Source organism: Zalophus californianus, chromosome 2 (genome assembly GCF_009762305.2).
Source record: "Zalophus californianus isolate mZalCal1 chromosome 2, mZalCal1.pri.v2, whole genome shotgun sequence".
In the NCBI taxonomy this organism is placed as follows: Eukaryota; Metazoa; Chordata; class Mammalia; order Carnivora; family Otariidae; genus Zalophus; species Zalophus californianus.
Window position 1 is genome coordinate 123,107,492 of NC_045596.1, and position 27,654 is coordinate 123,135,145.

Sequence of the window (27,654 nt, forward strand, 5' to 3'; positions counted from 1 at the left end):
TGCTGTCCCAGAGTGGAGTAGACGGTCTGGGAGTGTTTCGAGGAGAAGGGGAGGACAGACGGGAGGCGTGTTCCCCTGGAGTTTTCTTTTTCTGCGAGCTTTCGCGCGCGCGCGTACAGTCATCCCTTTGGTCTGGCGATTGCGTGCAGGAGGTGGAGAGGCTCCGTCCCACCCGGTGGCCAGAGGCTGGAGGCTCGGGAAGACCTCCCGGGAGAAGCCGTGCCCAGGAAGCTTTCTGAAGCGGAGGCAGCTGCGCCTCCCGGGCCGCCGCGGCGCGGGAGCCGGGGGACGTCCACCACCCACCCTCGCCGGCTCCGCTTCCTCCCGCCCGGGTGCGCGCAGCTGTCTGAGCCCGCCAAGCTCCACGGTCGGTGCAACTCTTTCCTCTCAGGGAGCCGGGAAGGGGGTGGGGGTGGGGGATGCGCCGCCTGGGCACCTCGGCTGGGAGGAGAGGCGAGCCCGGCGCCTTTACGCCCGGCGCCCTGCCGCTTGGCGACCCTCCGCACAGGGACTGGCACCCACCTGCCCAAGGGCGCGTGGCGGGGCGGGCACTTCCCCGGGAAGGGCGCGCTCCGGAAATGTTTGGGGACTGAGGGGACTGATCGAAAGCCCCCCCAGCCTCCCCGGGCGGGATTCGGATTTTTAGTCAGAGGAAAACCAGCGGTTCTCCCTGGGTCTCCCTTTTTCCCCAAGCATGCGAGAACTTTGTGGAACATCACGCCCTTGTCGGTGGCTCCAAAGCCTACTTGTGAAGTTTGCCTCGCAGCCTTTTCGGACTCGCCTGCTTCTCCTCCCCGCACACCCGGGGTACGCCAAGGGTAGCCAAGGGCACTCGGTGTGAGGGACTGCTGTGTTTTGGAAAACCCCCAGGGCGGCTAGTTTGGAAACCTGCCTGCAGAGGTCTGGGCGTTTTGTTCTGTGCTCTCCTTTAAAGGGCACTTGTTGCGTTTCACGTGCAGAAAACAAGGGCTGTTTCTAGATAATCAGCCTCTGTTTACACCGTCCTAATAGAGTTCCCGGATAGAGTTGGCGGCGGAGGGGGTGGGGTGAGAGGCATATTATAGTCAGGCGTCGTCAGTAAGAGCAGTTGCTATTTATTACCCAGAGAGCAGAACCCACGGAAAACTAGTAAAAAGTTTCTGGTTTATTTGTTTGGGTTTTTTTTTTTTTTCCTCTCCTCCTGTAGATGTTCCCCCCCCCTCTCCGACCTAGTACCCCCTCTGTGCTAAGTGTTAATTAATTGAGAAATACCTTGGCAGTCATTTCAGTAAATTACCTGCTTTAAATTTATGCCATTTCAGTAAGGTTGGAATTTCCAAATTACTAATTATGTAGGCCAACTTTAATCCTGAGAATCCAAGATGTTAAATGCTTACAGTGTAAGCCTAAGGATTCAGTCCTCTTCCTTAATAATAGCTTTTGAACTCCACCAAATTCCAAGAATGCTGAATCTATAAACCTTGGGCTGAATCTGAGATGCTTCAGTAGAGAACTAGGTCTGATTATGACTGAGGGTTCCAAGCACAGCTTGGCTTAGATCCATGGAAAACGGCTACAGATTCATCCTTGGAGGAACATGCTTTTGAGAGGCTTTTTTTGTTGTTGTTTGGTTTTGTATTTTTCACCCAATGATAATATGATACCCACATACCTTTGCCAAGTATCCCTTAGCTCTGCAGCTTAATACATGCAGAGAGCTGATGGAGATGTCATCAGAAAAGATGTGGTGGTGTCATTGTTGGAGGAGGAAGGAAAGTGGTTTTGGTGGTAGCTACCTCACACCTTGGTAAGAACCCACAGCCTTGGCCCCTTTACCTCCTGCATAATCAGCTGATGAAGCAAACCATCATGCTCATGTTCAGACACTATAGTAGTACCTTTCCTGAGGGTCATAATCACCCATGATAGCGAGGTCAGTTCACTAAATATTCTCCTAGTGGACTCTACTGGGCAAAGAGCCACTCCATTTCCAGGAAAGGCCTTCTCTCTCTTATTTTTAAGGAAACATTACTGAAGGGTCCATTCCAACTGGGGAAGTGGGAGGCTTTAGCCATCAAATAGCACAAGGTATTGAAGGATTTCTTTTCTCCCATAACTATGATCTAAAGAGGAGAATGATAATGTGCTTTGTTCTTTGAGTCCTGGTCTCCACTGTGCAATGCAAGTAGTGGCATTTTTGTGGGTCTATCAACATTCGGTCAAATATTCACTCCAAACTGCAAAAAGCAGGAAACAATGGCAAACTACTTATAATTAAGCAAAGCAGAGTGAGGCAATATACCTGTCCTGCCCCTTCTTGGCCATGAAGCCTTAACTTCTTTAAGACTCAATTTCCCAATTAAAATGGGAATATTGCCCCTGCCTACCTAGAGTTGTAAAGCTCAAGTCAGATGCATATATAATAAATTATTAATATACATACAATGTCATTATTGTTTCAGGTTCCTGGGAAAAATCTCAGGCAAAGGCAAAAGTATATGGTATTTGCACCTTGTACCTACTTCAGACCTTCTATACAAACTGAATAAATCTTATTTCATCTATATGTTGTCTAAACATAAGCTCTATTGATTTCCCAAGACAACTGTCAAAATTCCTAAAAGTGGTTAATACCAACCATAAATAGACCAAGAAAAAGGACACAATTTTTAAAAAAATTAAATTATGACTTGGACATATACACCATAGACACACGCCACTGCATTAATGAGCTTATGGGTCTTCATTTAAAGAATCATTAAAAACTCATGGGGAAGAAAATGTACAAAATATTTAAATGGGAGGAGCCATTTTTTATTTACCTTTGATTACTGTGTTAACCACCAACCCCCTCATTTTCCGCAACATCTTTCCTTTAAGGATTAAAGTAGAAACCTAGACTTTCTGAGCAAGAAAGACCACTTGCTCTCTGCAAGTCAATTAAGCAGAAACCACAAATGATCTTTCGAAAATATGTAATCGCCCTCCCGAGCCTATTGCTTCATCAAAACTCTGGAGACTCCGTTGAAACATTTTAGCGCTAAGAATGCAAGAGAATGAGAGATAGTGTGGTCTAGTGGCTAAGAGCGCAGGCTCAGAGTCACACTAACCTGCCTTACAATCAACATTTCCACTACCCCCTGTGGACCTGACAAGCTGCTTGCCCTTACTGAGCCTCTGGTTCGCTGTGTTTATAACGGAACTGTGTATCGGCTTCACAGGAGCATGGTATGCATTAGATAGCACGAGGCATGTCAAGTGCTCGGTGCAGTGGGCCTTATAAATGTAGCTACATAGGATGTTTAAAAGAGAGCATGGGACAGATGTCCCTTGGAGAGCCAAATACTGTGGCTGGCCTGAGAAAGCCACTACTCCCAGTTTCACTCATTGGCAAATATTGTAATAATAATTTCTGAGGAATGGAAAAGAAAAAAAGTTCCTGTCAGAAGGGTGGATTGTACCCATTATTCATCAAGATTTTCAATAAAATAAATATTTTGCCTTTATCAATTATATAATTTTTAATTGAAACCAAGATTGTTAAATGTATCGATGGTGTTCACCAGAGTTCTGATTTCAAAAGAGCATTTTATAACACTTTAAATGGCTGCCTGTGCCGTATTTTATTCCCACATCCATATTTACCATGTGCAAAACAGAACCCATTTTGGAATATTGAATTACAGAATTGGGTGATTTTTAGAATTAATACCATGTGAGTTCTACTTGGCAAATAATGCCTTTTCTCTTCCATTAACAAATAAAATTTTGTATCTCAACTCTTGAAGATTTTTGTAATTCCGGTTCTTATCAGTCTAGGTGTAACGGAGAGAAAAAACTAACTTTTTATCTACTAAAGGAAAAAGCGGCATATCCTCATCCGTATTATAATCTAGATATAAGGATAGCTATGGATGGAGATGAGAGAGGGAAAGGGGAGGCAGAGACGCAGAGAGAGACAGAGACAGAGACAGAGACAGAGATAGAGAATTTGCCATAATGGAGCTTTGGTCTTCTCTTTGTTTTTCCCGCCGTGGGATAGCCTGACACAGATGATCTTACCCAATTACCAAATATACACTACTTTTTACTTGAAGTAATAAAGAATCATTGACTACAATTTAATTGGCAGCTGGATTTTGTAACCAAAATTATTTTTCCTCCTTTCTTTTCCAGGTGAAAAAAAAAAGTGAGGGTATAAAGGCAACACAATAAGAGACACTTCCTCAAATCTGCATCGGGATGGAAACCTTTTGCCTCAAGGTGGCCTTTTGGGTAGTGCTGGTTGGATGTGTAATCAGTGATCATCCTGAGAGCTACAGCACAAACGTAAGCACTCCAGTGGATGACTTCACCATTTTTCATGGGACAGAACTCAACTTCCTGGTTACCACTCATCGACCCACTAATTTGGCCCTACCTAGCAATGGTTCAATGCACAAGTATTGCCCGCAGCAGACTAAGATTACTTCAGCTTTCAAATACATTAACACTGTGATATCTTGTACTATTTTCATCGTGGGAATGGTGGGGAATGCAACTCTGCTCAGGATCATTTACCAGAACAAGTGTATGAGGAATGGCCCCAACGCGCTGATAGCCAGCCTTGCCCTTGGAGACCTTATCTATGTGGTCATTGATCTCCCTATCAATGTGTTTAAGGTAGGAAGTAACCACAAATATATTTGCAGGTTTGAACATATGCTCTGATTGCACAGTAAGAGAGTTGCTGCCGACCTTTGGAATTTTAGTCCGCGTTTTTACTGAGAGTGATTTCTGCAGCCTTAGAACTCGGTGGCATTTAAAAATTTTATTATTTGTTAAATGTTGCACATATTTGCTAACTTAATTGTTAACAAAATCGTATTTCTGGGATGACTGTTCAAAGTCATGGTCTTTAGCGAAGCAGATTCTCATGCCAGCCCTGAGCTTGCTGAGTGGATGGGCAATGGTGGGAAGCAACTGGATTTTTCTGAGATTCAGTTTGCAGGGTGAGATCTATTGAGCCCAAAGAGTACTTAAAATAAGTATCTCTTCAGTTTCTATTACCTTTTTAAGGTGCTGCCATTCAGCAGCCAGATATCCACAGTACGTCTTGAAATGAAAAGTACCCATTTTATTCTGACTGTCTGGATTGATGATGGAAGGGCATGCTGGCTTCCCTCACTGATCTGGGTGGCGTACAGTCAGTGGGGTCCATGGGATGGCGGGCCAGTGCTAACCTTGTTGAACAGTGTCACTAAAGCTATTTAAATTAGGCATCAGTTTACTGTCACCTCCTTCGTTTCTTTGGTTTATGGAGTTTTCGGACGCACTGTGTCCCCACCCCTGAGCAAGGCAATCAGGATCCCAGGACAAATAAGACAAAGTCGGTGCCTCAGCCCCGAGGAAGATAATTAACCCACTGTCACTGTGATCACCTCGCTTCAGGGACCAGTTAGTACCGAAACAAACTAAAGCCAAAAAGAATTAGATATGTCGTACTTGGTCTAGCAGTTGTGGAGGGGAAATTGCTGCAAGAATCCAAATGACCTAAAACTCAAGTGAAATCACGTGGTCTATGCCAGATGTTATGGAATGTCTTTATTCTAACTAAGCCCAGGAGAAGTGCTTTCCCCAGCCTTTATTTTTTTCTTCTATGAATTATCCATAAAAAACAAAGCTATTCTGAGCAATAATATTCTGCAATGTGACTTTAAATGGCAAATTTTTGTTTGAAGACATGATAAATTTTAAATGAGGCTCTCGGTTTCCAATAGATACACTTAAACGGTGGCAAAATTATACTCGCCTCCCAGGAAAAGCGGCAGTACAATGAAGTGCTAACAATAATGCTGAAAACATTGATCACAATCTTGAATGTTACAAATAAGAACCATTTCAGAATTACTCCAATATACTCTTTGCAACATTGGGGAAATTAGACAACAAATGATTTTTTAAAAATATACCATCTCTTTTCACAGAATAGCATGAAAACATATGTTTTCTATTTGAACTTAAAATGGGATTTCAGAACTGAACTATGATGCAAAACTTAAAATGTGCAATTAACTTAAAATGTTTAGCACATGCTACAGAACTTTAATTTTTTTAAAAGGTTATTAATTTTCTCTTTATGAAATATTATGTGTAAACACTTGACTTTCTCATGACATCTTTCTTTAATAATAGATGTAAAATGTTTATATGACTCTTATTCAAAATTTTACTCCAGTAGTCACGTCGTAGAGTATTAAACATTGATTATTCATACTTACACACTAGCTAACCAACCCATCAGGGCTCAGGAGAATAATTATCTCCAAATTAATTATTCCCATTTGACCATTTGCAAAAAAGCTTTTTGGAAAATCAATATCTGAAACTTGCTTATGTCTTTGAGGTGCTACCTGCCAGTCACCAGACTAAACGTCATTTCCATTCCATAGCAACATTTGAAGTCAGATCATCTGGAATATCTCCAGTTGGTGAAAATTCAAATAAAACTTTGTTTTACATTCATATAACAATGGGTAATAATTTACACGTCCTCATTTGACCATACGATTCTTCCCTCTTGGGAATCCAAGACTTTATATACCTTTTTATAGTTCTAAATAATGTGGACAGTTTAACATGTTTTCACATCACAGGAGTACATTTGTGTAATTTCTGTTTTTTCTAAAACTCGTGTAGTCATTTAACCAACATTCATTTTAGAAAGTAAACCTTTTGGGTTACATAATATATATACAGTTTAGTTATTTTGATCTTCTCCCAGAGGAAAAGAAGAAAACATTTGAGTAAGCTAAAAAGCCTCACAATACTTAGGGGTTATTTCTTCTTCATTCTGTCAGCCCTGTCCTCTAGGTTAGGAGACCATAAGATGTTGCAGTTTCCCCAATTTCGGCCCAGGAGAGTCAAGAGAAATCCCTCCAAATGATGTGAGCTCGTAGCCCTCCTGCCTTTTGTCCACAGCTGCCTCCTGCCTGTAAGAGTCTGATGCTTTGGAGTCTCATCTATCAGACCTGTGGACTCCTCTGACCATGGCAAGCTGCCCTGCGTTATGGGGCAAAGTAGCAGTTGTCCAACTCGCTTTACCATTTTGTTTAGTACTGAGTGGCTCCTGATGGTCTGTGAGCATTCTGATTTCCAGAAGTTTCCTAATTGATCTCTCTATCTTCAGAGGTTCTTTCCTCCAGCCTCTACTGGTCTTCACTTCTACTTACTGAGCATTGCTTTAATAAAATATACCCAGGAGCTCCCACGTTTAGTAGTCAAGATCCTCCTTCCTCTGACCACAGTTCGCCTACTTCTTACCAGCTCCCAGCATGCGTACACAGCTCTGGTCAAAATGCCATCACTACCCCTAAATCAATGACATTCTCAGAGAGGCTAGACCTCGTCACTGAATGGCTGCTTCTGAAGGATTTACAGATCCTACATTGAAAAAAATGAGTCCGGAGTTACATATGCCTCAGAGAAGAAATACGCCAAAAAAGTGGAGCGAGACTCCTCTGGCCTGGCTTATACTCGCACACACAGACAAGCTACCTGGTGATAAAATCAGACGGTCTGAGACAATAAAAGACCAGACCTTTGGTGTGGAACCAAAGAAAGCAAATAAATGCCAATTTCCTTCTTGGTTTTTGAGCATACAAGGGCTTTGCAAATGGCAATGTCGAAGAAAAGTTATTACTAAGCTTAACAAAGGATTACTCTAAATTATGCAAAAAGCAGAATATCAATAATTACAAGAGAAGACTGACAAAAACAGGAGAGAGGAAAGGAAGGGAGTTACAGACCCTTTCAAATATCCACCCTTGTAACCTAAACTGATGATGGATTTGAATTGTCAAGAAATTACAGTATCTGGGGCACCCGGGTGGCTCAGTTGGTTAAGCGACTGCCTTCAGCTCAGGTCACGATCCCAGGCTCCTGGGATCGAGCCCCGCATCGGGCTCCAGCCCCGCATCGGGCTCTCTGCTCCTCGGGGAGCCTGCTTCTCTCTCTCCCTGTCACACCCCCTGCTTGTGCTCTCTCTCTCTCTCTCTGTGTCAAATAAATAAGTAAAATCTTTTTAAAAAATTACATTATTTGATACATGAATTTTCAAGAAATGCACAAATTTAGCCAGTAAATTAATCTGTATATAAATTGTTTACATTCATTACAATGGCAAAACAAGTAAAACATTGTATCTGTGTTTAGGGTCACGAATAACCTCCCAACTACTAAATGCCAATATAGGTTGGAAGTACAGAATCTAATGATTGTACTCTTTACTGATCCCATGAGATTATGTTAACACCCTGGAGTGTTGTCTATAGGGAGGTGGGTTTTAATTTTGAGTAGAGTGGAAACCCTACAAGTGATGTGTGTGCACGGGTAAGCCAAAGTTGGGCATCACGTGCTTTCAGGATAGCAGCTCACCCATACATGCGCATAGATGTGCCCGTAAACCACTGTACATCAGCCCATTCAGTAGAAACAGGAATGTGGGGTAATACGTGTATGACAGGAGTAGATCTGAGGGGATTAGAATGGTGGCCAAGGGAAGAGGAAAGAAGTTGAGTCCAACAGCGTAGCGTAGAAAGCGCTAGCATGCATCGCACGGAGTAGAAACCAATGCTATCGTAGATCATACTGTAGGTGAATAATGTCCCCATTCAGCATGGGAGGTAAAAGTGGATTTGTGAGAACAAGCTAACCAGCCAGTGACAGAATCCCATAAGTGATTGTCAGTTACTAATTTGGTCCACTCTAAACACCTACCTCTTACTGAGGACAACAACGAAAAATAAACAAATACAATTTCTGTTTGAAATTATCAGGAATATTTTGCAATGGAAAATCGAGACTCAATATGTTGCTCTGGCAGAGGATCTGAGCAATGTGGAAACCAGAGACAGTCGCTTGGAGCCAGTTATCTCCGTATTCACACAGCCTTTGACATCTTGTGCAACTGGAATCCATCCTGTTGTTGGGGCAGCCATACAAAACTTGTTTTCTAACACATCAAATCATCAAGGCAACTTCTGCCTCAAAGTTAAATTGCCACAACTTATAGATTGTGTGTCTCAAACGTGATAGTTGTTCCGTAAGTGCTTTTCGGTATGATTTGATTTGATTAGGGTCTTTACTGTTAAAATTCACTTCTAAACAGATTTCTCCAAGATCTTCATGGTAAAATATTGATGGTGATGATGATGACGATGATAATTTGTCAGAGGGACTCTCCATTTATGTACATAGGATATTACCTGTGGCCTCTACATCCTAGTCCCAAGTTGATCGAATTGCCCACCAAATTATTGCAGATGTGATAATGGTGGTGTTTCCCTTTTACTCATCTTCAAGCAAATAAAAACAGATCTTTCTCATGTACTCCAGTAATAGTGCTATATAATCATAAAATTAGGAATAAAAACTGTATTCCTTGAATTTTTCGAAAGAAAAGTGTGTCCCTTGACCAGGATCTCTGCGCCCTGTTGGTGCATTGCATCCCGGCTAAATGTTTCCTGTGGGGTAGCTCGGACCCTGCCTTCCCTCCTGGCGACTCCTGGGCACACGTTCTTCTACCTCCATTTACTCCAGCTAACCTGGCCTGTCTGGGAATACCCGGATGGTCTTTCTACCTGGCATATTTTTCCCTCATGCCTCCTCCGACTTATTCCACTTGATTCTTCAGATCTCAGCTTAAACATTTATCTCTTTGTCTGCCAAGTATCCATGACCCAAACTGGGTTATTGCCTTTTTCATGGGCTCCCATGACACCCTCTATTAGCTCTGAAAGAGCGTTTAACATATACTCAATTATTGTATTTACCAGTTGACCTGCCAGTCTGCCCCACTAGACTGCAAGTTCCTTGAGGCAAGCTGCCATCATTCTCCATTTATACAGTGTATCTCCTGCATCCAGCATGGTCCCCAACTTAAAAAATATTTGATGAATGAGTAAAATAAGAAAATGTACTGTATTTGCTTCTGTAAGAATGTTTTTCCTCCCACATAATTCCAGATCTAAAAGCTGACGTGTTTTTTGAATTTGTTGAATTTCTACTTTTTTCCTGCAAACCAGGAATGTCTCAGGGTCCATAAATCTGCGAGATATGTGTGCCAAGCAGAGTAGGACATAACAACAGGATCATTTTCCCCCTTTGCCTTTGTCTGGGCATTGTGTCATGTACCTTCCTCTGCGACCTACAGACAATTGAAGAGTCTTTTTTCAAGTTTCTGTGCAATATGCATTCTTGGAGCACACCTGATGGGACTGGGATTGAAATATTAAACCTACAAGTGATGTGGGCTATCAAAAGGAACATTCATGTTATTAAAGATTGTATTTGCTCTTTAGAGAACAGGAAATAGGTTGAGTTTCTGGCATTGCTAAGACACATGTGCATTGCAAAATTCATTATGCTAACTAGCTGATTTCAGAATATCTGTACACATAAAATGACAGAGTGATAAATTTATTACCCAATTTGCTGTTCGTTACAAGGAAGTTGCTGTCTGGAAAGGCTTCAGAAACCTCTCCAACTCTACCTCCTGTTCTGACTTTTCGTTTCCTGTGTCTGGGAACCTCATTGCTTTCTCTCATGGTCATGTTAAGTAATTATTCTCATGTGAGGTTACTCTGCTAACCCTTGGCATTTGGCTCAGAGCAGTTATTCCTACTTCAGGGGGATGGGGGATGGAAACCGTCCATAACTGCAAGATTGTTCCCATGGCTGAGGAGGGAGGGATGGTTTCAGTCCTGTTCTCATTAGGAAGGTGTTGAGATGTAAAAGGCATCATGGCTGATGATATTCCTCCATCGAACACTTAAGCAACTAGAAGAGGCTGCTGTGCTCTAAATTTAACGTAAAATAGGAACGCATAAAAGCTTTACTTTTGAGAAAACAATTTTCACAAGATACACTGTGTGTGTGTGTGTTTGTGTGTGTGTGTAAATGTGGTGCTGCTTCGAGTACTTGGATCAATAAAAGCAGATGTTCGGGCTATTTCATTCCGAAATATTTCTATGGTGTCTTCATCTCATGAGTTGCTAGGATATGAGTGTTATTTCTTTATTATCATACAGGTCTAGGCAGTCGGTGGAAAGAGCATGCGCACTAAAATGAAAGCGGGTAGGGAATCAACTTTACTGTCTCTGAAGTTGATTCTAAGACTGGAGTGATTAAATAAGGACTGTTCTAAGAAATTCTGTCAAAATAAATTTGGTATACTGCCAGCAGTTCTACAGCTGCTTTCCGGAGCTACCGCACCCTCCTGGGCACTAGAATAACTGCTTTCTATAGCGACAACCTTATTTTTAATTAGGTCTAGTTTGTCTTGGAAAAACTTCCCTACATTACAAAAGTTAATGGTTGAAAGTGAATTCGATAAGAGGACTAAATGTAAGTATCATTCAGTATTAACTTTTGGTACCCTTATTTTTAAGCTTGAACATCAAAAATTTTACAAAACCACGTGCTCTGAAATGTTTACTAAGATTTGGAGTCCCCAGTGTTCCTGGACTCAGGACACAAAGATCAAGTGTGCCCTCAGGAAGATTTAATACTCAATAGAGGTTACTTTTAGAGTTTAAGCATCTCTGAGAGTTTCATTGACAGTTTGCCATCTCAACTTTTAAAACAAGTGACTTAGAAAAGAGCATCAGTACTGGAAACTGGTCAAATCATGCTTCTCGTAACACTAATCCTAAACATAGGATCCCTATTCTTTTAGATCAAGTTTTATACTAAAAGATAATGGGAATGGCAATGGATTGGCCATTTGGTTACTCAGTGACATCAGATCTTTCTTCTCTAAATGTTCTTCCTTTATTCATTCAATAGATATTTATTGAGCTCCAACTATATACCAGTCATTGGGGAAATAGCAATGAAGAAAAACACTCATCCTTGCTCTCAGGGAGCTTACATTCTAGTAAAAGAACAAGACAATAAGCATGTGAAATAAGTAAATATATAGCATATGAGATAACTGCTAAAGAGAAAAGTAAAATGGGAAGGAGGAATAGAAAGAAGGGAGAAGATATTAATTTTAGAGTGGGTGGCTAAAGAATGCCTCAATACAAGGTGACAGTTGAATAAAAACCTAAAATATAAAAGAAGCAAACCATGCCACTGTCTAAGGTAAAAGCATTCCAGCCAGAGGAAAGAGCGAATGCAAACTCCCGGAGGCAGGAATGTGCCTGGAGGAGTAAAGGACCAGCGAGGAGGCCATAGTGGTGAGTGGAAGGGAGAGTGTAGTAACATGAGGTCTCAGGGATAGACACAGAAGGTATGTGATGGGGGAAGCAGATAACATAGGGCCTAATAATAGAGTAACCGTATATTTTAGCATCCAAACCAGGATAGTTTGAGAGTGAAAGCAGATACTGTCAATAATTGCATCTGGGCAATAGGCATAAATTCAGATTGTCCTAAAAATACCAGGAAACATGGTCACCCTACCCGTACATCTTTATAAAGCCCTTAGCCTTTTCCTCTGAGTGAGATGGAAAGCTTTTTCTTTTAAAGATTTTATTTATTCATTTGAGAGAGAGAGAGCACAAGTAGGCAGAGTGACAGGCAGAGGGAGAGGGAGAAGCAGGCTCCCCGCTGAGCAGGGAGCCCGATGCGGGGTTTGATCCCAGGACCCTGGGATCATGACCTGAGCCGAAGGCAGACACTTCACCGACTGAGCCACCCAGGTGCCCCGAGATGGAAAGCTTTAGAAGCCTAAGAGCAGATGGTGACATGATTTCGTTTATATCTTAAGAGGATTCTCGCTCCTAGGTTGAGAAGCACTTCCTGAATCAATGAAGGAAAAATATACGATCTTAAAATACGTTTTGTATACCAATGCATAACATGAGAGTAGCATTACCTGCAGCTTAACTAGTGTGTGCTTTGTGCCAGGCTAACTCATTTGATCCTCACAACAAGCCTGTGATTCACTACTGTGGCCTGAAAATGAAGAAACCGAGATGCAGCGTTTAACGAATTTTCTCAGGGTTACACAGCTAGCAGGTGGTAGAGCCAGGATTAGGATCCAGTCTCATCCCAGGGACCATGCTGTCTCTGAGCAGCCATCCTGCTTCTTTCCCACATACCTCATAAGGCAAACTTTATAGTTATCCAAATGCCATCCCTTGTACAGAAATAAAATTGCAAAGACTGTCTTCAAAAATAAAGTCAGACCCTTTTCTCTCCTCCATTGAACCCAACAGCTTCTTTAGTTGCTTATTTAAGACAGAAGTGACATATAAAGGAAAATGTGTGCAATTCAGAGATTGCTCTCCAGAATAGCATCTATGTTGTAAATCTTGCAGATTGCATTGGCACATCTGGTAAACAGATTTTTGTATTCCATACTCACTGTCATGTTGGCAAGGTCAACCGACAGAAAGGAACCGGAAAGTAAAATAATAAACTGAAAAGAAAGGTTGAGTTCTTGATGAACTGCTTGTCTAGAAACATGCATCTGCTTATCTGCTCAGAGAGACACATTTTGCCAAATAGGTGTCTCACCCAGTTCTTGCTGGGAAGGCTGGGCAATTTTTCTGTGAACATGAGACAGAAAATGAGTGTCTATGGCTAGTCCATAGTTTTATTTGGGGTGGAAACATCAGATTTTATTGATGAAACTAAATGCTGCATTCCTAGACTTTCCTTTCTAGGTTTCGCAGATGCACAGGAATTAAAAGGGGAGTGTGAAACACAATGAATGACATTTGGGAATAAGTCTCAACTGATATTTAAAAAAAAGTCAGAAATCTTCAATTTAAAAAAATTTTTTCATAAGAACTCTATGTTTTGTGCAGTGATTCTATTGACTAAAACTATTTAGGGGCACCTGGATGGCTCAGTCAGTTAAGCATCCAACTCTTGATTTCAGCTCAGGTCATGATCTCAGGGTCGTGAGATGGAGCCCCGCATTGGGCTCCGCGCTGGACATGGAACCTGCTTCAGATTCTTTCTCTCCCTCTCCCTCTGTCCCTTGCCACTGCTCTCTCACTCTCTCTCTTTCTAAGAAGGAGAGGAAAGGAAAGGAAAGGAAAGGAAAGGAAAGGAAAGGAAAGGAAAAAAAGAAAGAAAGAAAGAAAGAAAGAAAGAAAGAAAGAAAGAAAGAAAGAAAGAGAAAGAAAGAAAGAGAAAGAAAGAAAGAGAAAGAAAAGGAAGGAAGGAATGAAGGAAGGAAAAAGGAAGGAAGGAAAGAAAAAAAGAAAGAAAGAAAGAAGAAAGAGAAAAGAAAAAGAAAGAGAAAAAGAAAGAAGAAAGAGGAAAGAAAGAAAGAAAGAAAGAAAGAAAGAAAGAAAGAAAGAAAGAGAAAGAAAAGGAAGGAAGGAATGAAGGAAGGAAAAAGGAAGAAAGAAAGGAGGGAGGGAGGGAGGGAGGGAGGGAGGAAGGAAGGAAGGAAGGAAGGAAGGAAGAAAGAAAGAAGAAAGAAAGAAAAACTAAGCATGGAACTTGAATAGCCCTAATTATAAAAGCAACAAGTAAAGCAAATAATTATTGAACATGTTAAAAGTGTCCACAGCCATAGCCTGTCAAAGTGTGAAAGGTAATGAGCACACATCTCTGCCAAATACTGAACACTGTACTATGCCCCGTCCCACATGAGTTTTCTATCTGATGAAGAAATTATGCAGAATGTCTGTACCAAGAGAGAAAGAAAAAAAAATCTCTGCTGTGAACTTTTAACTTAGTTCCATAAAATAAAAATGTCTAGGACACTCCAAAATTTCTCCTTTAAAATAATGTCATTTATGTCATAAACACCATTTCTTGGCATATTCCCACCGTTTCCTCGAATTTGATTTTCTTATAGAAGCTAAAACCTATGAAAATTAGGGAAATGTTACATAATCTAAGAGCCATAATACTGTGTAAACTTTTTAAAATTTTTATTGAATATAATATACATCCAGAAAAATGTACATGTCAGCTCCATGAATTTTCACAAAATGAACACTCTGTGTAACCAGGATCAAGAAACAGAACATTACCTGCACCCAGAAGTCCCTCAGTCATTAACCACCCTAACTCCCAAGGCAACCACTTTCCTGACTTCTAATGTCATGAATTTGCCTGTTTTTGTATTTTATGTAAATGGAATCATATGATATATATTCTTCTTTGTATGGCTTCTTTTGCTCAACATTATATTTGTGAGAGTAACCCACATTGTTGTGTTGTAACTTATTCGTTCTCATTACTCCATAGTACTTCCTTGTCTGGATATGCCACAATTTATTTATCCACTCCACTATATGGAGGCATTTAAGTAGTTCTTAATTTTGAGCTAATAAGAATAGTGCATTTATGCATATTCTCAAAAGCATCTTTGTATGCATACATATGCTGAAATATATATACATATGTATAACCTACATATGTATATATAAAAATATATATGTAATCCTTACATATGAACATACGCCTCTATATTAAATATATATTCTAATTTAAATCTTGATTATAAATCTTTAATATAAATTTTGATCAGTAATTTTGGAGAACTTACCAGGACATGGTACAGTATTAGGAATTGGGCAGTATTTCCTAAACAGGAATTTTTTTCTAATTCTAGATGCTCTAAAGACCTGTGTGGTGGTATATGTGTGAATTTTGTTCATTGTAATTCTTCTTTGCCTTTCAAGCAAATCTGTTACCTGCCTCCATAATGGATAATCCCCAAATCAACTCACACATTAGCTAAGTACCTATAGAAAACACAAATCTAGGATAGCCATGACTTTAGTGGCATACATTCTGTTTGAAAATACAAACACATACAATCAAGTTAACCCAAATGCCACTGCAATTTTATACTTTGGTGTTTTGTTGAAAGTTTTTGAGACCACCAAACACACACACATGAAAAACATTTTGAATGTGAAACACCAATTAACATTTTATTTAAAAACAGAAACACTGTCATTTCTCATTCTCCCAAAGTAATATATGCATCTAAAACAAAACTAATCAAATTAATTTCTAGAGTTACAGAAATAAAATTAGGTTTCAGCATTTTCCATTATGGCTATAATAAATGGTTATTTATTTTATAATGTTAAAACACACCATGAAACGCAGATTCAAAAAACGCTTTTTTAAACCATGATTGCAGACAGTAAATGTTGTGGGAGTTTAAGTTGAACTGATGAAATTTTCCACACAATCTTTCTGAGGTTAATTTTGTTAAGTGACGTATCTTGGATGTGCCACTTGCTAGGTAATACTTGGAGGTTTAGTTATAATCTGGTTACTACACTGGTAAGGGAGGGTTGCTATAGAAATTTACCAGTAGTAAAATATAGTTTATGAAGACAAAATAAAATCCCCCTTAATGTCATCTGCAAAATTTGCATTGCAGCATCCCGATAAAGAAATTGTATTCATCAAAACCACCGACTCATGGAACATTACATCAAAAACTAATGATGTAATATATGGTGATTAACATACATAATAAAATTTAAAAAAATTAAAAACAAAAAACCTCCGACTTGATTTCAAATGGAACTTAACAATGGTCTTACAATGCAGGTTATACATACTCCCAGAAGGTATTCAGAAGTGTGTGAAATCTTATGAAAATGCATTTGAACTCAGGTGATGTGTTGAAACTTTTCCTGCTTTTGTTCCAAAGAAATAATTAGCTTCACAGTAATATTTTCATTGGTGTTAATGGACGGACCTTAAAGTTGCCTCCAGTCCTGGGCCACGAAGTGAATCTGGAAGGTAGTAGACACTAAAAGGGAGACTCCAGTACCTCATCTGCAAGCGCTGAGTACTTACCACTTCTGCTTTTTCCTGATTCTCTGACCCAGGGGTGGACAAACTACAACCAGTGGGCCAAACCCCACCCATCGCCTATTTTTGTAAATGAATTTTTATTGGAACACAGCCATACCCAATTATTCACATAAATAGTTTTGACAGATATCATATGGTCTGCAAAGGCTAAAATATTTGCTATCTGGCCATTTACAAAAAAAAAAGCGTGGCATCTCACCAACTACCCTGCTCCTGTTTTTCATCCTTGCCTCTCATTCTTCATTTTGATCCCTAGCATGTCAAAGCTCAAGACCTGAACTTCAAAAATATTACTACATCTTACTAACCTTTGATTTTTTTTAAGTGGCTTGGCCTTCAATGCCCCCAAAAGTAAATGGGCATAATCCCAAGAAATCAAAATATGTTTTTTTAAATGGTTTGTGACTGATCTTAAATAAATCACTAGATCTCTCAAGTCGTTATTTTTATATGGAAAGAATAATGAAGAGCCCCCCATCTCATGGAGTCACGTTAGGCATAATGACGCATAGTAGGCTTGTTCCTGAGGTGACTACTAACATCAAATAGAAGATCATCTCTTGGTCTTCCCCATTTAGTTATTGCACATCAGAACTTTGGCCTCATTGAGTGTCTCAGTGACCAGGTATCCATGAAGCCTATTGGACAAATCATGGATCTGTGGTCAAAACTGAAGAAGTTCTAAATTCTTTGTCATGAACTTAGAGATAATGATTATATTGTCTTTCAAACAATTAAGAGCAGCACTAAACCAGGTGACCAGATTTTGGACAGGCACTCATGTTTCAGTTAAGAAAAAGAAGTAAAGAAGACTTTTCCATCTATTTTAGGGAATTTTCATACCAAAAAAAATGTACTCTCTAAAGATCTTAAAGACAAAACCTTTACATATTTGAAATTATTTTATCAGAAAATCACTACACTTTACATTTCTTTGATAGGCCAATTAAATTACATGGCCAAAATTTAAAATAAATGACTTTTTTTTTATCTCTGTGCTATAAAATTCAAGGAATTTTTCTTTGATAATGGACCAAAGGGCCATGTCACAAAGGGGAAAATAGGGAAAGGATCAGAAATGCTCTGTGTTCCTTTTTTATACACTGTGTGTGTGTGTGTGTGTGTGTGTGTGTACATGTAATTTTGTGGCATCAGATATTCTCTGTATATATCAGCCCTTTCTCAGTTGTTGGGTGAAAGAAGGAGGAGCTACAGGGGTTGGAGGGAAAAGACAAAAGTTGGGTGATAGATCCATCCCTGGGACTCAACTCTTCCACGGGGTGTAATTCATCAGGTACACAGAAGGCAGTTCGTATATACTTAGGAAAAGAAGAACAGGTGGAAGGAGGGAGGGAGAGAGGCAGGGAACATAGATTCTCAGAATGTGAGGAGTCAACATTTTTAGTTCCAATTGTATGAACCAGAACACTGAGCTGTTTATAATCTTTTTTTTAAGATTTTATTTATTGATTCATGAGAGACAGAGAGAGAGAGAGGCAGAGGGAGAAGCAGGCCCCCAAGGAGCAGGGAGCCCGATGTGGGACTCGATCCCAGGACCCTGGGATCATGACCTGAGCCGAAGGCAGACGCTTAACCATCTCAGCCACCTAGGCGCCCTGAGCTGTTTATAATCTTACAGAGATCCTAATTCAAATTGGTTCTGCTTTCAGGTTGATGTAATAAAAGCAGTCTCTCAGCTGATAGACCAGAGTCCACCTCTACTATGTTTTTTTTTGCAAACAAGTTCTTTACTTGTTTGCAATAACTCTTAATTAACTCTCATGAAATGATAAACATTTCATAGTTTGTGGAAATGGTCCAGAAGACAAAGCTGGTACAGAATTGATTACATCTAATAAAATGTTACTGCCTAGCCAGAAATTTTGGATAAATGAATGAAAGGAGAAAAGTAAGTGCCTTAGGGCTTAATATTTATCATTCAATCCCTTTTTAGGTTCCTTGATCCTCAGTGCATCCCCTCATTCTGTTCAAACTACCTCTTCTCTGCTAAAGATATCCCTGACCCATGACAAATGGCTACTTGGTAATTTTCATGTTATGTATATTTTGCCACAATTAAGAATAATTTTTTAAACTATGGACTTAAATGAAAATGTAAAAGTATAAAACTTTAGAGACAAAAAGGAAGAAAATCTTTGGGATCTAGGACTAGGTAAAGAGTTCTTAGACTTGATAATCTATAAAAGGATTGAAGGATAATCTATAAAAGAAAAAAATGATAAATGATAAATAGAACTTTATCAAAACTTAAAACTTCTACTCTGCAAAGAACCCTCTCAAGAAGATGAAAGAAGGCTACAGACTAGGAGGAAATATTTGCAATCGACAAATCCAATAAAGGCTAATACCTAGAATATATAGGAAACTCTCAAAACTCAACAACAACAACAACAACAAATCCAAATAGAAAATGGGGAAAAATAGAAACAGAAATTTTACTGAAAAGGATATACAGATGACCCAACAAACACATGAAAAGATGCTCAACATCATCAGCCATTAGGGAAATATTAAATGGAAACCACAGTGAGATACCACTACACACCTATCAGAATGGATAAAATAAACATACATGGCTGGTGAGAATGAAAAATTATAGAACCACTCTTGCAAGGAGTTCGGATGTTTAGTATAAAACTACAATGCTTCAATCTATGGGAGTCCCACAGATTTTGACATCCTTAATCCTTTTGGGTAGAAAAAAAAGGGCCAAGAGGACTAAAAGAGTCACAGATGGGAAAGATAAAAGAGAAATTGGGAAAAAAAATCGTCCAAAATCAAGGGAAGGATTGAGGTAAGGATTAGGGATAAATGGAGTTGATCATAGTTTCAGAGAAACCAGTTACAGACTGGAGTTCTGATGCGAAAAAGAAATCACACAATTTATGAGCTGGCAAAGAATTTAGAGATAAAAAATGTTGGGCCAGAACTAGATTATTTGGCAGAGGAGGGAAGCAAGGCCCGTAGATTTCCGACAGAACTGGAGCTGGAAGTCAGGATTTCCAGCTTCCCCCTCAAGATGTTCCACTCTTCTCTCTTCCCATTTAATATAACTTTTGTGGTTTTAATACTCTCTATACCACACATCGCACTTCCCCAGAAGATAGCCAGGCTTCCGAAACTTTAATGGTGAATTGTTAAAATGCATGTCATTCTTCTGTGAAGTTTCATTACATGACTGGTAATTCGGACATCTTGGGTATTTTTTTTTTCACTTTATGTCTCAGCTATTGGAAATCTTGAAGTTTTATTGTCGAATGACTTTCTGTTATTACATATTCAAAATCACCTCAACCTTAGCTACTATAACACATCAGCTTCAGCATCAATTGTGTTCTCCCTACCCTCCCCCAAGACACATACGATACCCTTTCTTCATGCTTCATACCATTTCTTGGTTAGATCATTGTTTCTAACTACACATAGGATAATTAATTTCCTATGACCACGTGACATACTTTACAATGAAGGACTAACTCCAGTTCTTAAGATTTTACACATTAAATCATTAAATAGGCCGCGTGCCTTCAACTAGGCCATTGACTTTCCCTTTTTCCTACTTAACCCCAATTCTTGATAAGTCTTTTGTAGCTACTCTGTAAATCTATATGTGGGGATCTCTTTTGTTCTGTTTTGCTTTGTTCTGTATTGGTTTTGCCTGCAGGTTTCTTTTAAATAAGTACCAGCATGTACTACTATAGAGACTGCTGAATAAAAGAAACAATAAAATTTTTCATAGGTTTTGGGCCTTACTCTGTGTCTAGGTCAGAGCACTTATTTTCTATAATTAACTATGCTTGCACTTTGTTACAAGAAAAGGTAAGCCTCCAGTCATGACACATATGTAAAATCTTTTCTCCATTCAGGAAAAAACAGGCTCATTTTTTCCAACATAAATCTTCTCTCTGTTATGAATGAAATCTTAAAGTATTGACACATATCTTTGACACTGACCTGTGTAATTTTGACATTGAGTCCTTCTGATGTTACTGCTTTAAAGAAGTTTAATTCTTTTCCACCTAATGATCCTTTGGTTTTCTGCATGCAAAATAAGCACACGTCCAGGTCCCCTGCTTCTAGATTGGCATCCTTACAGGAAATAGTTATTTGAAAGAAATATTTCTTTTCATTCCCAGCCTTCAGGTAACTGAGACTGTTGAGGATAATAAGCCCATTATCTTGGGTAAACCGTCTTTCTTCTAAGGAAGAAACCTTCATGGCTTTGGAACTCTGGTTTCAAAAAGTATTTTTCTCTTTTTCTTTCCTCTCCTCCACTTGGTTGTTTTTTTTCTTTCAAGATTTTATTAATTTTCAGAGAGAAAAAGCACAAGTGGGGGGAGCAGCAGGCAGAGGGAGAAGCAGGCTCCCTGCGGAACAAGGAGCCCCATATGGGACTTGATCCCAGGACCCTAGGATCATAACCTGAGCTAGAGGCAGAACTTCACCGAATGAGCCACCCAGGCGTCCCCACCTGGTTGTTCTCAACAGCTATGTATTTCAGATTCTAAAAAGTTAAGACCTCAGCAAACAGAAACACTGACAATTCAGTAGTGTAAGATGCAGACAGCAGGGAGTAGCAACTCCATGTTTTCCAGGGGAGTGCAGAGTAGCGGGAGCAGGGCCTCACGGGAACTAACACTAAGGATCTGTGATGGGCTAGGCCATGTTCTGAGTGCTTTGCATGGATTAATTCATTTCATACCCACATCCACCGGAGGGCATAGATTCTTTTTTATCTCCAGTTTTCTCTGAGGCACAGTTACCTTGTCCAAGTGATGCCAGGGGACATCACAGACTCCAGATCCTATTCCCTCTGCCATTGTGCCAGACCACCTTCTCCTTCTGTTGAGCTGCCACGGGATGTTGCTTACAGCTTCTTTAGGAACTGTTCCATCTGTTCATCTTCCAGGTAGTGATTTCCTTGAGAATGAGGTCTCTTATGCTTCGGTCATCTTCTACCACCCTGCCTCCCTGGTAACCTGGATGATCCTCCTTCACGTTCTCATGGAAGAACAGGACAAAAAGTAGAGACTGATAACAATCATCTGTACACATAGCTCACTCTTCCAGATGCTTACTTCTGCTGATCCCTCTGTTTGGATTGTCTTCACCTGTTGCCTACAGTAATCCTCCGAGGTAGTTGCCACCCCGTCTTCATCTTGTAGAGGAACTGAAAAGCAGTGAGGTTAATCAACAAGCCAAGGGCACACGGGAACATAGCAGAGCCTTAAGTCCAGTCCGAGGAGAGCTTCAGGGCTCACGCTCTTAACTGCTATGCCAAGTCATTTGCTTTAATGAAAAAGAAGTGCTTTCCCATCCCCCTAGGTCACTGACGGCACCGAGCACCAGAACTGAGAATGTTCACGGAGTGCTGCTCTGCTCAGCATTTGTCATACACTCCAAATGTGGGGCTGGTCAGGAGGCAAAAGGGGCCTGTGGGAGGAAAATATGTGTGGATAGAGTAGAAGCCACGGTTTTTACTTTGTTTATCTCTATGAAAACTCTGCCTTGGGGCACCTGGGTGGCTCAATCTGTTAATTATCTGCCTTCAGCTCAGGTCATGATCCCGGGGTCCTGGGATCAGGCCCTGCATCGGGCTGCTCAGCGGGGAGCCTGCTTCTCCCTCTCCCACTCCCCCTGCTCATGCTTTTCTCTCTCTCTCTCAAATAAATGAATAAAATCTTAAAAAAAAAAAATCTCTGCCTCAATCCTGAAGCAATTAAAACATAAAGGAAAAGCAAAATCCTTTCTCAGTCATGCACAGTGATTTATTTTATTGTATCTGATTTGAGATTTGCAACAGCCAGAGAGCATGTTCACATTAAAGGCCTGTCCTGGGCAGCAACAGGCCTTATAATTAACTCAGTCTGTGTTATTGGAAGATGTTCTTGTTTACTACTGATTTGACTATTCAACTTCTACATCCCAGCCCCTCCCCCAGCAAGGAAGAAAACCTTAGAATCCCACTTTTTGAACCTTGGTACCTGGCCCATCATCTTCAATTCCAAGTGACACTACCATAATTCATGGTGAGGAGAAGAGAACATTTAATTTGAGATTTTCAGCTACTATCAACTGTGTTCATAAATCCCTCATTCCTGTCTAGGATGGGTGGAGTGGATGAAGGGAGGAAGAGAATCCCTCAGCCACACCGGATGGGATGGAAGGAAAATGAGCACACACAAAAAATGTGCCACTGGTTTTATTTATCCCATTATTAAGATGCCATGACAATAACAAAAGTAATACCCAAATAATAGCATTAAATGGCAGGAGATGACATCTGGAATAGATAAAGAGGGGCAAATTCATTTCTATTATCCTTGTTTTCATTAAGTTGTGCATAAATGGTACATTTCCATTTATTATTACAAATTATAGCAATTCAAAATAACTAATGTGTGGTACAGATTCAGTTTGCAGAATTCTTTCATATGCATTGTTCTTTTTTTAATTTAATTTATTTTTATTATATTATGTTAGTCACCATACAATACATCATTACTTTTTGATATGGTGATCCACGATTCATTGTTTTCGTATAACACCCAGTGCTCCATGCACTACGTGCCCTCCTTAATGCATTGTTCTGATTGAGCCCCAGGTGGTCATCATTCCATTGTTGGAGGCATGAGAACCACCCCTCTTAACAAATACAGAAATGAGAATTACAGGGGTTTACCCAAGGTCACACAGTAACAGGTAGATCTTGATTTTTTTATTATTATATGTTCAGTTAGTCACCATACAGTACATCATTAGTTTTTGATGTAGCGTTCAATGATTCATTAGTTGCGTTGTAACAGGTAGATCTTGGACTTGAACCTAAGTCTTACGAGTTCACAACCTAAGCTGAATTGAGGGGAAAAACAGCCTTATTCTGTAGTGCCAGTCTGATGAGGCCTGAAGCATTAGGCTATATAATATTAGGGACTTGCATAACAGTGAAGTCACCCGGTATTGAACTGTACTTTTATGTACTGATGCCTTTTGGGACTGCTGGGGTGAGGAGGTACTGGGATGCAGGCCCTAAACTATTGTGAGTTTGATTTCATATGTCTGTATTTTATACCATTTCTGCTCCTGCACTATCTGGCTGTCAGCTATCATTTTTTGTTGACCATGGTGCTTCTAGAGTGTGGGTGATGGACCAACACTATCAGCATCACCTGGGAACTCTTTAGAAATGCAAATGCTGCATATCAACTATACTACAATAAATAAATAAAATTAAAAAATGCAAATCCTCAGGCCCCACCTCAGATCTACTAAATCAGAAACTCTGGGAATGGAGCCCAGCAATCTGGTTTAATGAGCCTTCCACGTGATTCTGATGCTGTGAAAGCTTGAGACCCACTACAGTGGAGCAATGATTCTCAACCTTGGCTGTACACTGGAATCACCTGGGAGCTTTAAGAAACTACTGAGGCTTGTATCCCAGCCCCGAGGATTCTGGCTTATTGGTCTACAGTAGGGTTTTCAACCTTAGCACTATAGACATTTTAGGCTGGATAATTATTCACTGGGGAGGCCTATTCTCTACCAGCTGGATGTTAGTAGCTTCTGTTCCCCAACCCAATTGTGATAACCAAAAATGTCTCTAGACATTGCCAAATGTCCTTCAGGGGGCAAATTGCCCCAAGATGAGAAGTACTAGTCTAGGGGCATGGCCCAGGTACTGGGATTCTTAAAACCTCCCTAAATCATTCTCATGTACAGGCAAGACTGAGAACTATTACTCTGAAGCATTCCTAGTAATGAGCAGCTTTAGATGTGCACTGGACTAAAGAACAATGAAAGCTCAAATTTAAAGCACTGGGGGTAAAGTAGAAATCATCCTGCGGTGAAGACTCAGGCAGTTTGCCCATAAGGAAAGTACATGAGTTTTAGGGCATAAATTTCACATCAACCAACTGGCTCATTACATTTTTGCTTTCTTTCCGGTTGTTATGTTCCAGAAAACTGACATAAACAGGTACATTGCACATATCTGAGAGGTTCCAACCAAGTAGACATTGCTTTGTACTAAACATAGTGGTGGACAGAGATCCTGCTTTTGGATCTAGTCATTCTAAAAACAGGTTGCTTATGAGTGTACCATGCAGTATAAGTCCTTAGGTAAATCTATTTTTGACAGGTTAAAAAAATGCAGCCTGTCAATTTTATAATGGTTTAGACATAATCCAAATCAGCCACACATAGACATAGTTTCAACATTAATTTCTGCCATTTAGAAGTACTTTAGTTTTCAAGTGATGATCAGGGATTTCAACTGTAGAAAAATCCCCTAGGCTAGAACCAAGGAAAGTATCCTTCAATAAAATCCATACTCAGCAGACTGCCCTCTACTGTCCCAGAGATTGGTCTGTGGTGTTCCTCTGTATCCACTTGAGAATGCAATTAGACCACAGGATGTGCATCATGTCCAAGTGTCTGCTCTGTGGTTCTTATCAGGCTGGACAGTCTCATCACAGCCCAGACTGCAAGGTCTCCAAAGAGTTTGTGGCAGCTCCTCTTTAACCTGCAGTCTTAAATAGAACAGTATTCTCCCACTTCCTCAAACAACTCATTAGCTGGTGCATGGTTTCTTTCAACGTAAGGAATGGAAATACTACTCTGGAATACTGATAAACAACTTCTAAAAATAAAAAGTAAATTACAAGATGAATGTGTTTTCGGGGCAAAATTGGTACTATCTAATTTCAAAATATGAAAATATTTTCCTGAATTAATGAGTTGGGATTATTAATTCATTCAACACCTACTATGTGCTAGGGACTATGTGATGTCCTTGGAAGTTATAAATATGAGGGTTCATAATAGTATAGGCCCTTGTATGGCAAAAATAAGCTGTGGCTACCTGGTGCTTGATTAACCCTTTGAACCAATCCAACTTGTCAGTTTGTCAGAGTAGTTTGGTTTTTCTTTCATTGAATTGATAGTAGCTTGTTAACATTAATGAAATCAACCAATTCCTTTGCTGTGGTCTAGATTTATCCTATACAGTTACTTATTTTTTCCTATCCTAGTCTGAATTCTTTCACTGATGTGCTTTTAAAAATCAAAACCTTTTAATTAAGCAATAGAACTGCTTACCAGAAAAGTACTCTAGGCAAAAAAGATCATAAAAGACTGTTAAAAGATATTATTTCCATATGTTCCTACTTTTTTAAGAGCATATGCTCTTATGTACAAAGGAAGTTTTCTGGGAGAAAACATTAAACAATTAACAATGGTTGCCTTTGGGCAGAGAGTTTAGGGGCTTTGACTGGAAGGAAGGTTTGCTTTTCATTATGTTTCTATACAGCTTAATTTTTACCATTTTAAATATTGTTTTCAATTTCAAATGCTAGTAAATAACAGAAAGGATGCATTCCCAGTAAGTGGTCTTTCAGAAGTTCTAAAATACCTCTTCTAAATAAGAGAAAAATAGGTCATCTACACTCTATGCCTCTTTGATTCCCTCTTTCTTTTGTATATGCTTTATTGCTAAACCAGAGTAATCTGAGACTTGGAATGTAAAATTACTCCCACACTGGTTCCATGAGGAAAAGATTAATAAGCAGAACCTACTGAGATTGGGTAGCAAATGGGGGCCTCTTTGAGGAAGTCACCTTTAACGAGAAAAGGAAGAAGTTACCCCCGGCAGTGGCCTAACTTCCCCCCAGCTGCTTTAGGACTGTTACCGTCCATCCATCCTTTCAGAATGAAGTGGATATAGGTTAGAAAATTCTGCACTGTGATTGTCTGGAAATTTCCTCCAATGATTTCTTTTTTTTTTTTTAAGATTTATTTATTTATTTGAGAGAGAGAGAGTGCAAGTGGTGGGAGGGGTTCAGAGAGAGAGAGAGTCTCAAGCAGCCTGCCTGCCGAGTACAGAGCCCGACTCGACTCAGGGCTCAATCTCACGACCCTGAGATCATGACCTGAGCCGAAATCAAGAGTCAGACACTTAACTGACTGGGCCACCCCGGCGCCCCTCTCCAATGATATCTTTCATTTCCCCTTGTCTTTAATTCCCAAGAAGAATCAATGCTCACTCCTGGGGAAAGGAAAAATAACAACAAAAATAACAAAACTCTACTTATGTCAAAGAAAGACAATTCTGTGATCTTTTTGGTGCCCACCAATTCTGTGATATCTTTCCCTTCAGTCCTTCCTCTACATCTCACCCTAATTGAAAGCTTTGGCAAGCATGAAAAAGGAAAAAATTCAATTGAGATTGGAAGGGTCTGAAACAATACATGCTCAGGTGTGTTTTTTTCTGGATCATTTTTCTTAGCCCTTGTCATTTAGACCCTCACAGGACTTCAGAGTCTCCCTTGTTAAGCAAGAAACATCCTTTTCTCTCATTATTGGATGTGTGAATTGGGAAATCCATCCACATGGATTTTGGGATACTCTGTTTCTGATATGAACCAACCGTAACAACTCAATTGTTCCAAAGCATATCCTGTAAAAATCCCTACACATTTTAATTACATCCTGTAGTCTTCAGTGGAGAATTACACTTGTGGGACAAAATATTAAACTTTCATTCTATAAAAAGTAGTTTTCATGTTTTCTTCTCTTTATGGGGGGAGATTCATCTCAGAAACAGTGTTTTATATCTTTACTTGCATGAAGCCTTAACAACCAGCAATCAGCAATGGTATAATTATTCATTAGTTTCATTAAACTGTCATGAGTTTAGGGCATTGTTCCTGTGAAGAGCCCACCAATTGTCCTTGGACAAATGTTTATGCAGAAATTCTGGGAAGATACTAACCAAGACTCATCAGAGTGCAAGGAAAAAAAAAAGAGATGAGAGACGGAATTGGATTCTTCAATTCAGAGGTCCTTTCAGAAAACTGTTCA

At 39.9% G+C, this 27,654-nt stretch overlaps 1 protein-coding gene across 2 annotated transcripts in view; it reads left to right on the plus strand.

Moving 5' to 3' along the window:
• The first annotated feature begins 16 nt into the window (after positions 1-16).
• EDNRA (endothelin receptor type A) overlaps positions 17-27,654 on the plus strand; it is a 60,849-nt gene continuing 33,211 nt past the window's right edge. The window contains exons 1-2 of one of the 2 annotated variants that reach the window (XM_027598086.2): positions 17-367; positions 4,156-4,641. In XM_027598086.2, the coding sequence (XP_027453887.1) occupies positions 4,222-4,641 (420 nt within the window). In that variant the 5' untranslated portion in view covers positions 17-367; positions 4,156-4,221. The remainder of the gene's footprint in view (positions 368-4,155; positions 4,642-27,654) is intronic. The other variant, XM_027598087.2, reaches the window with a different exon arrangement.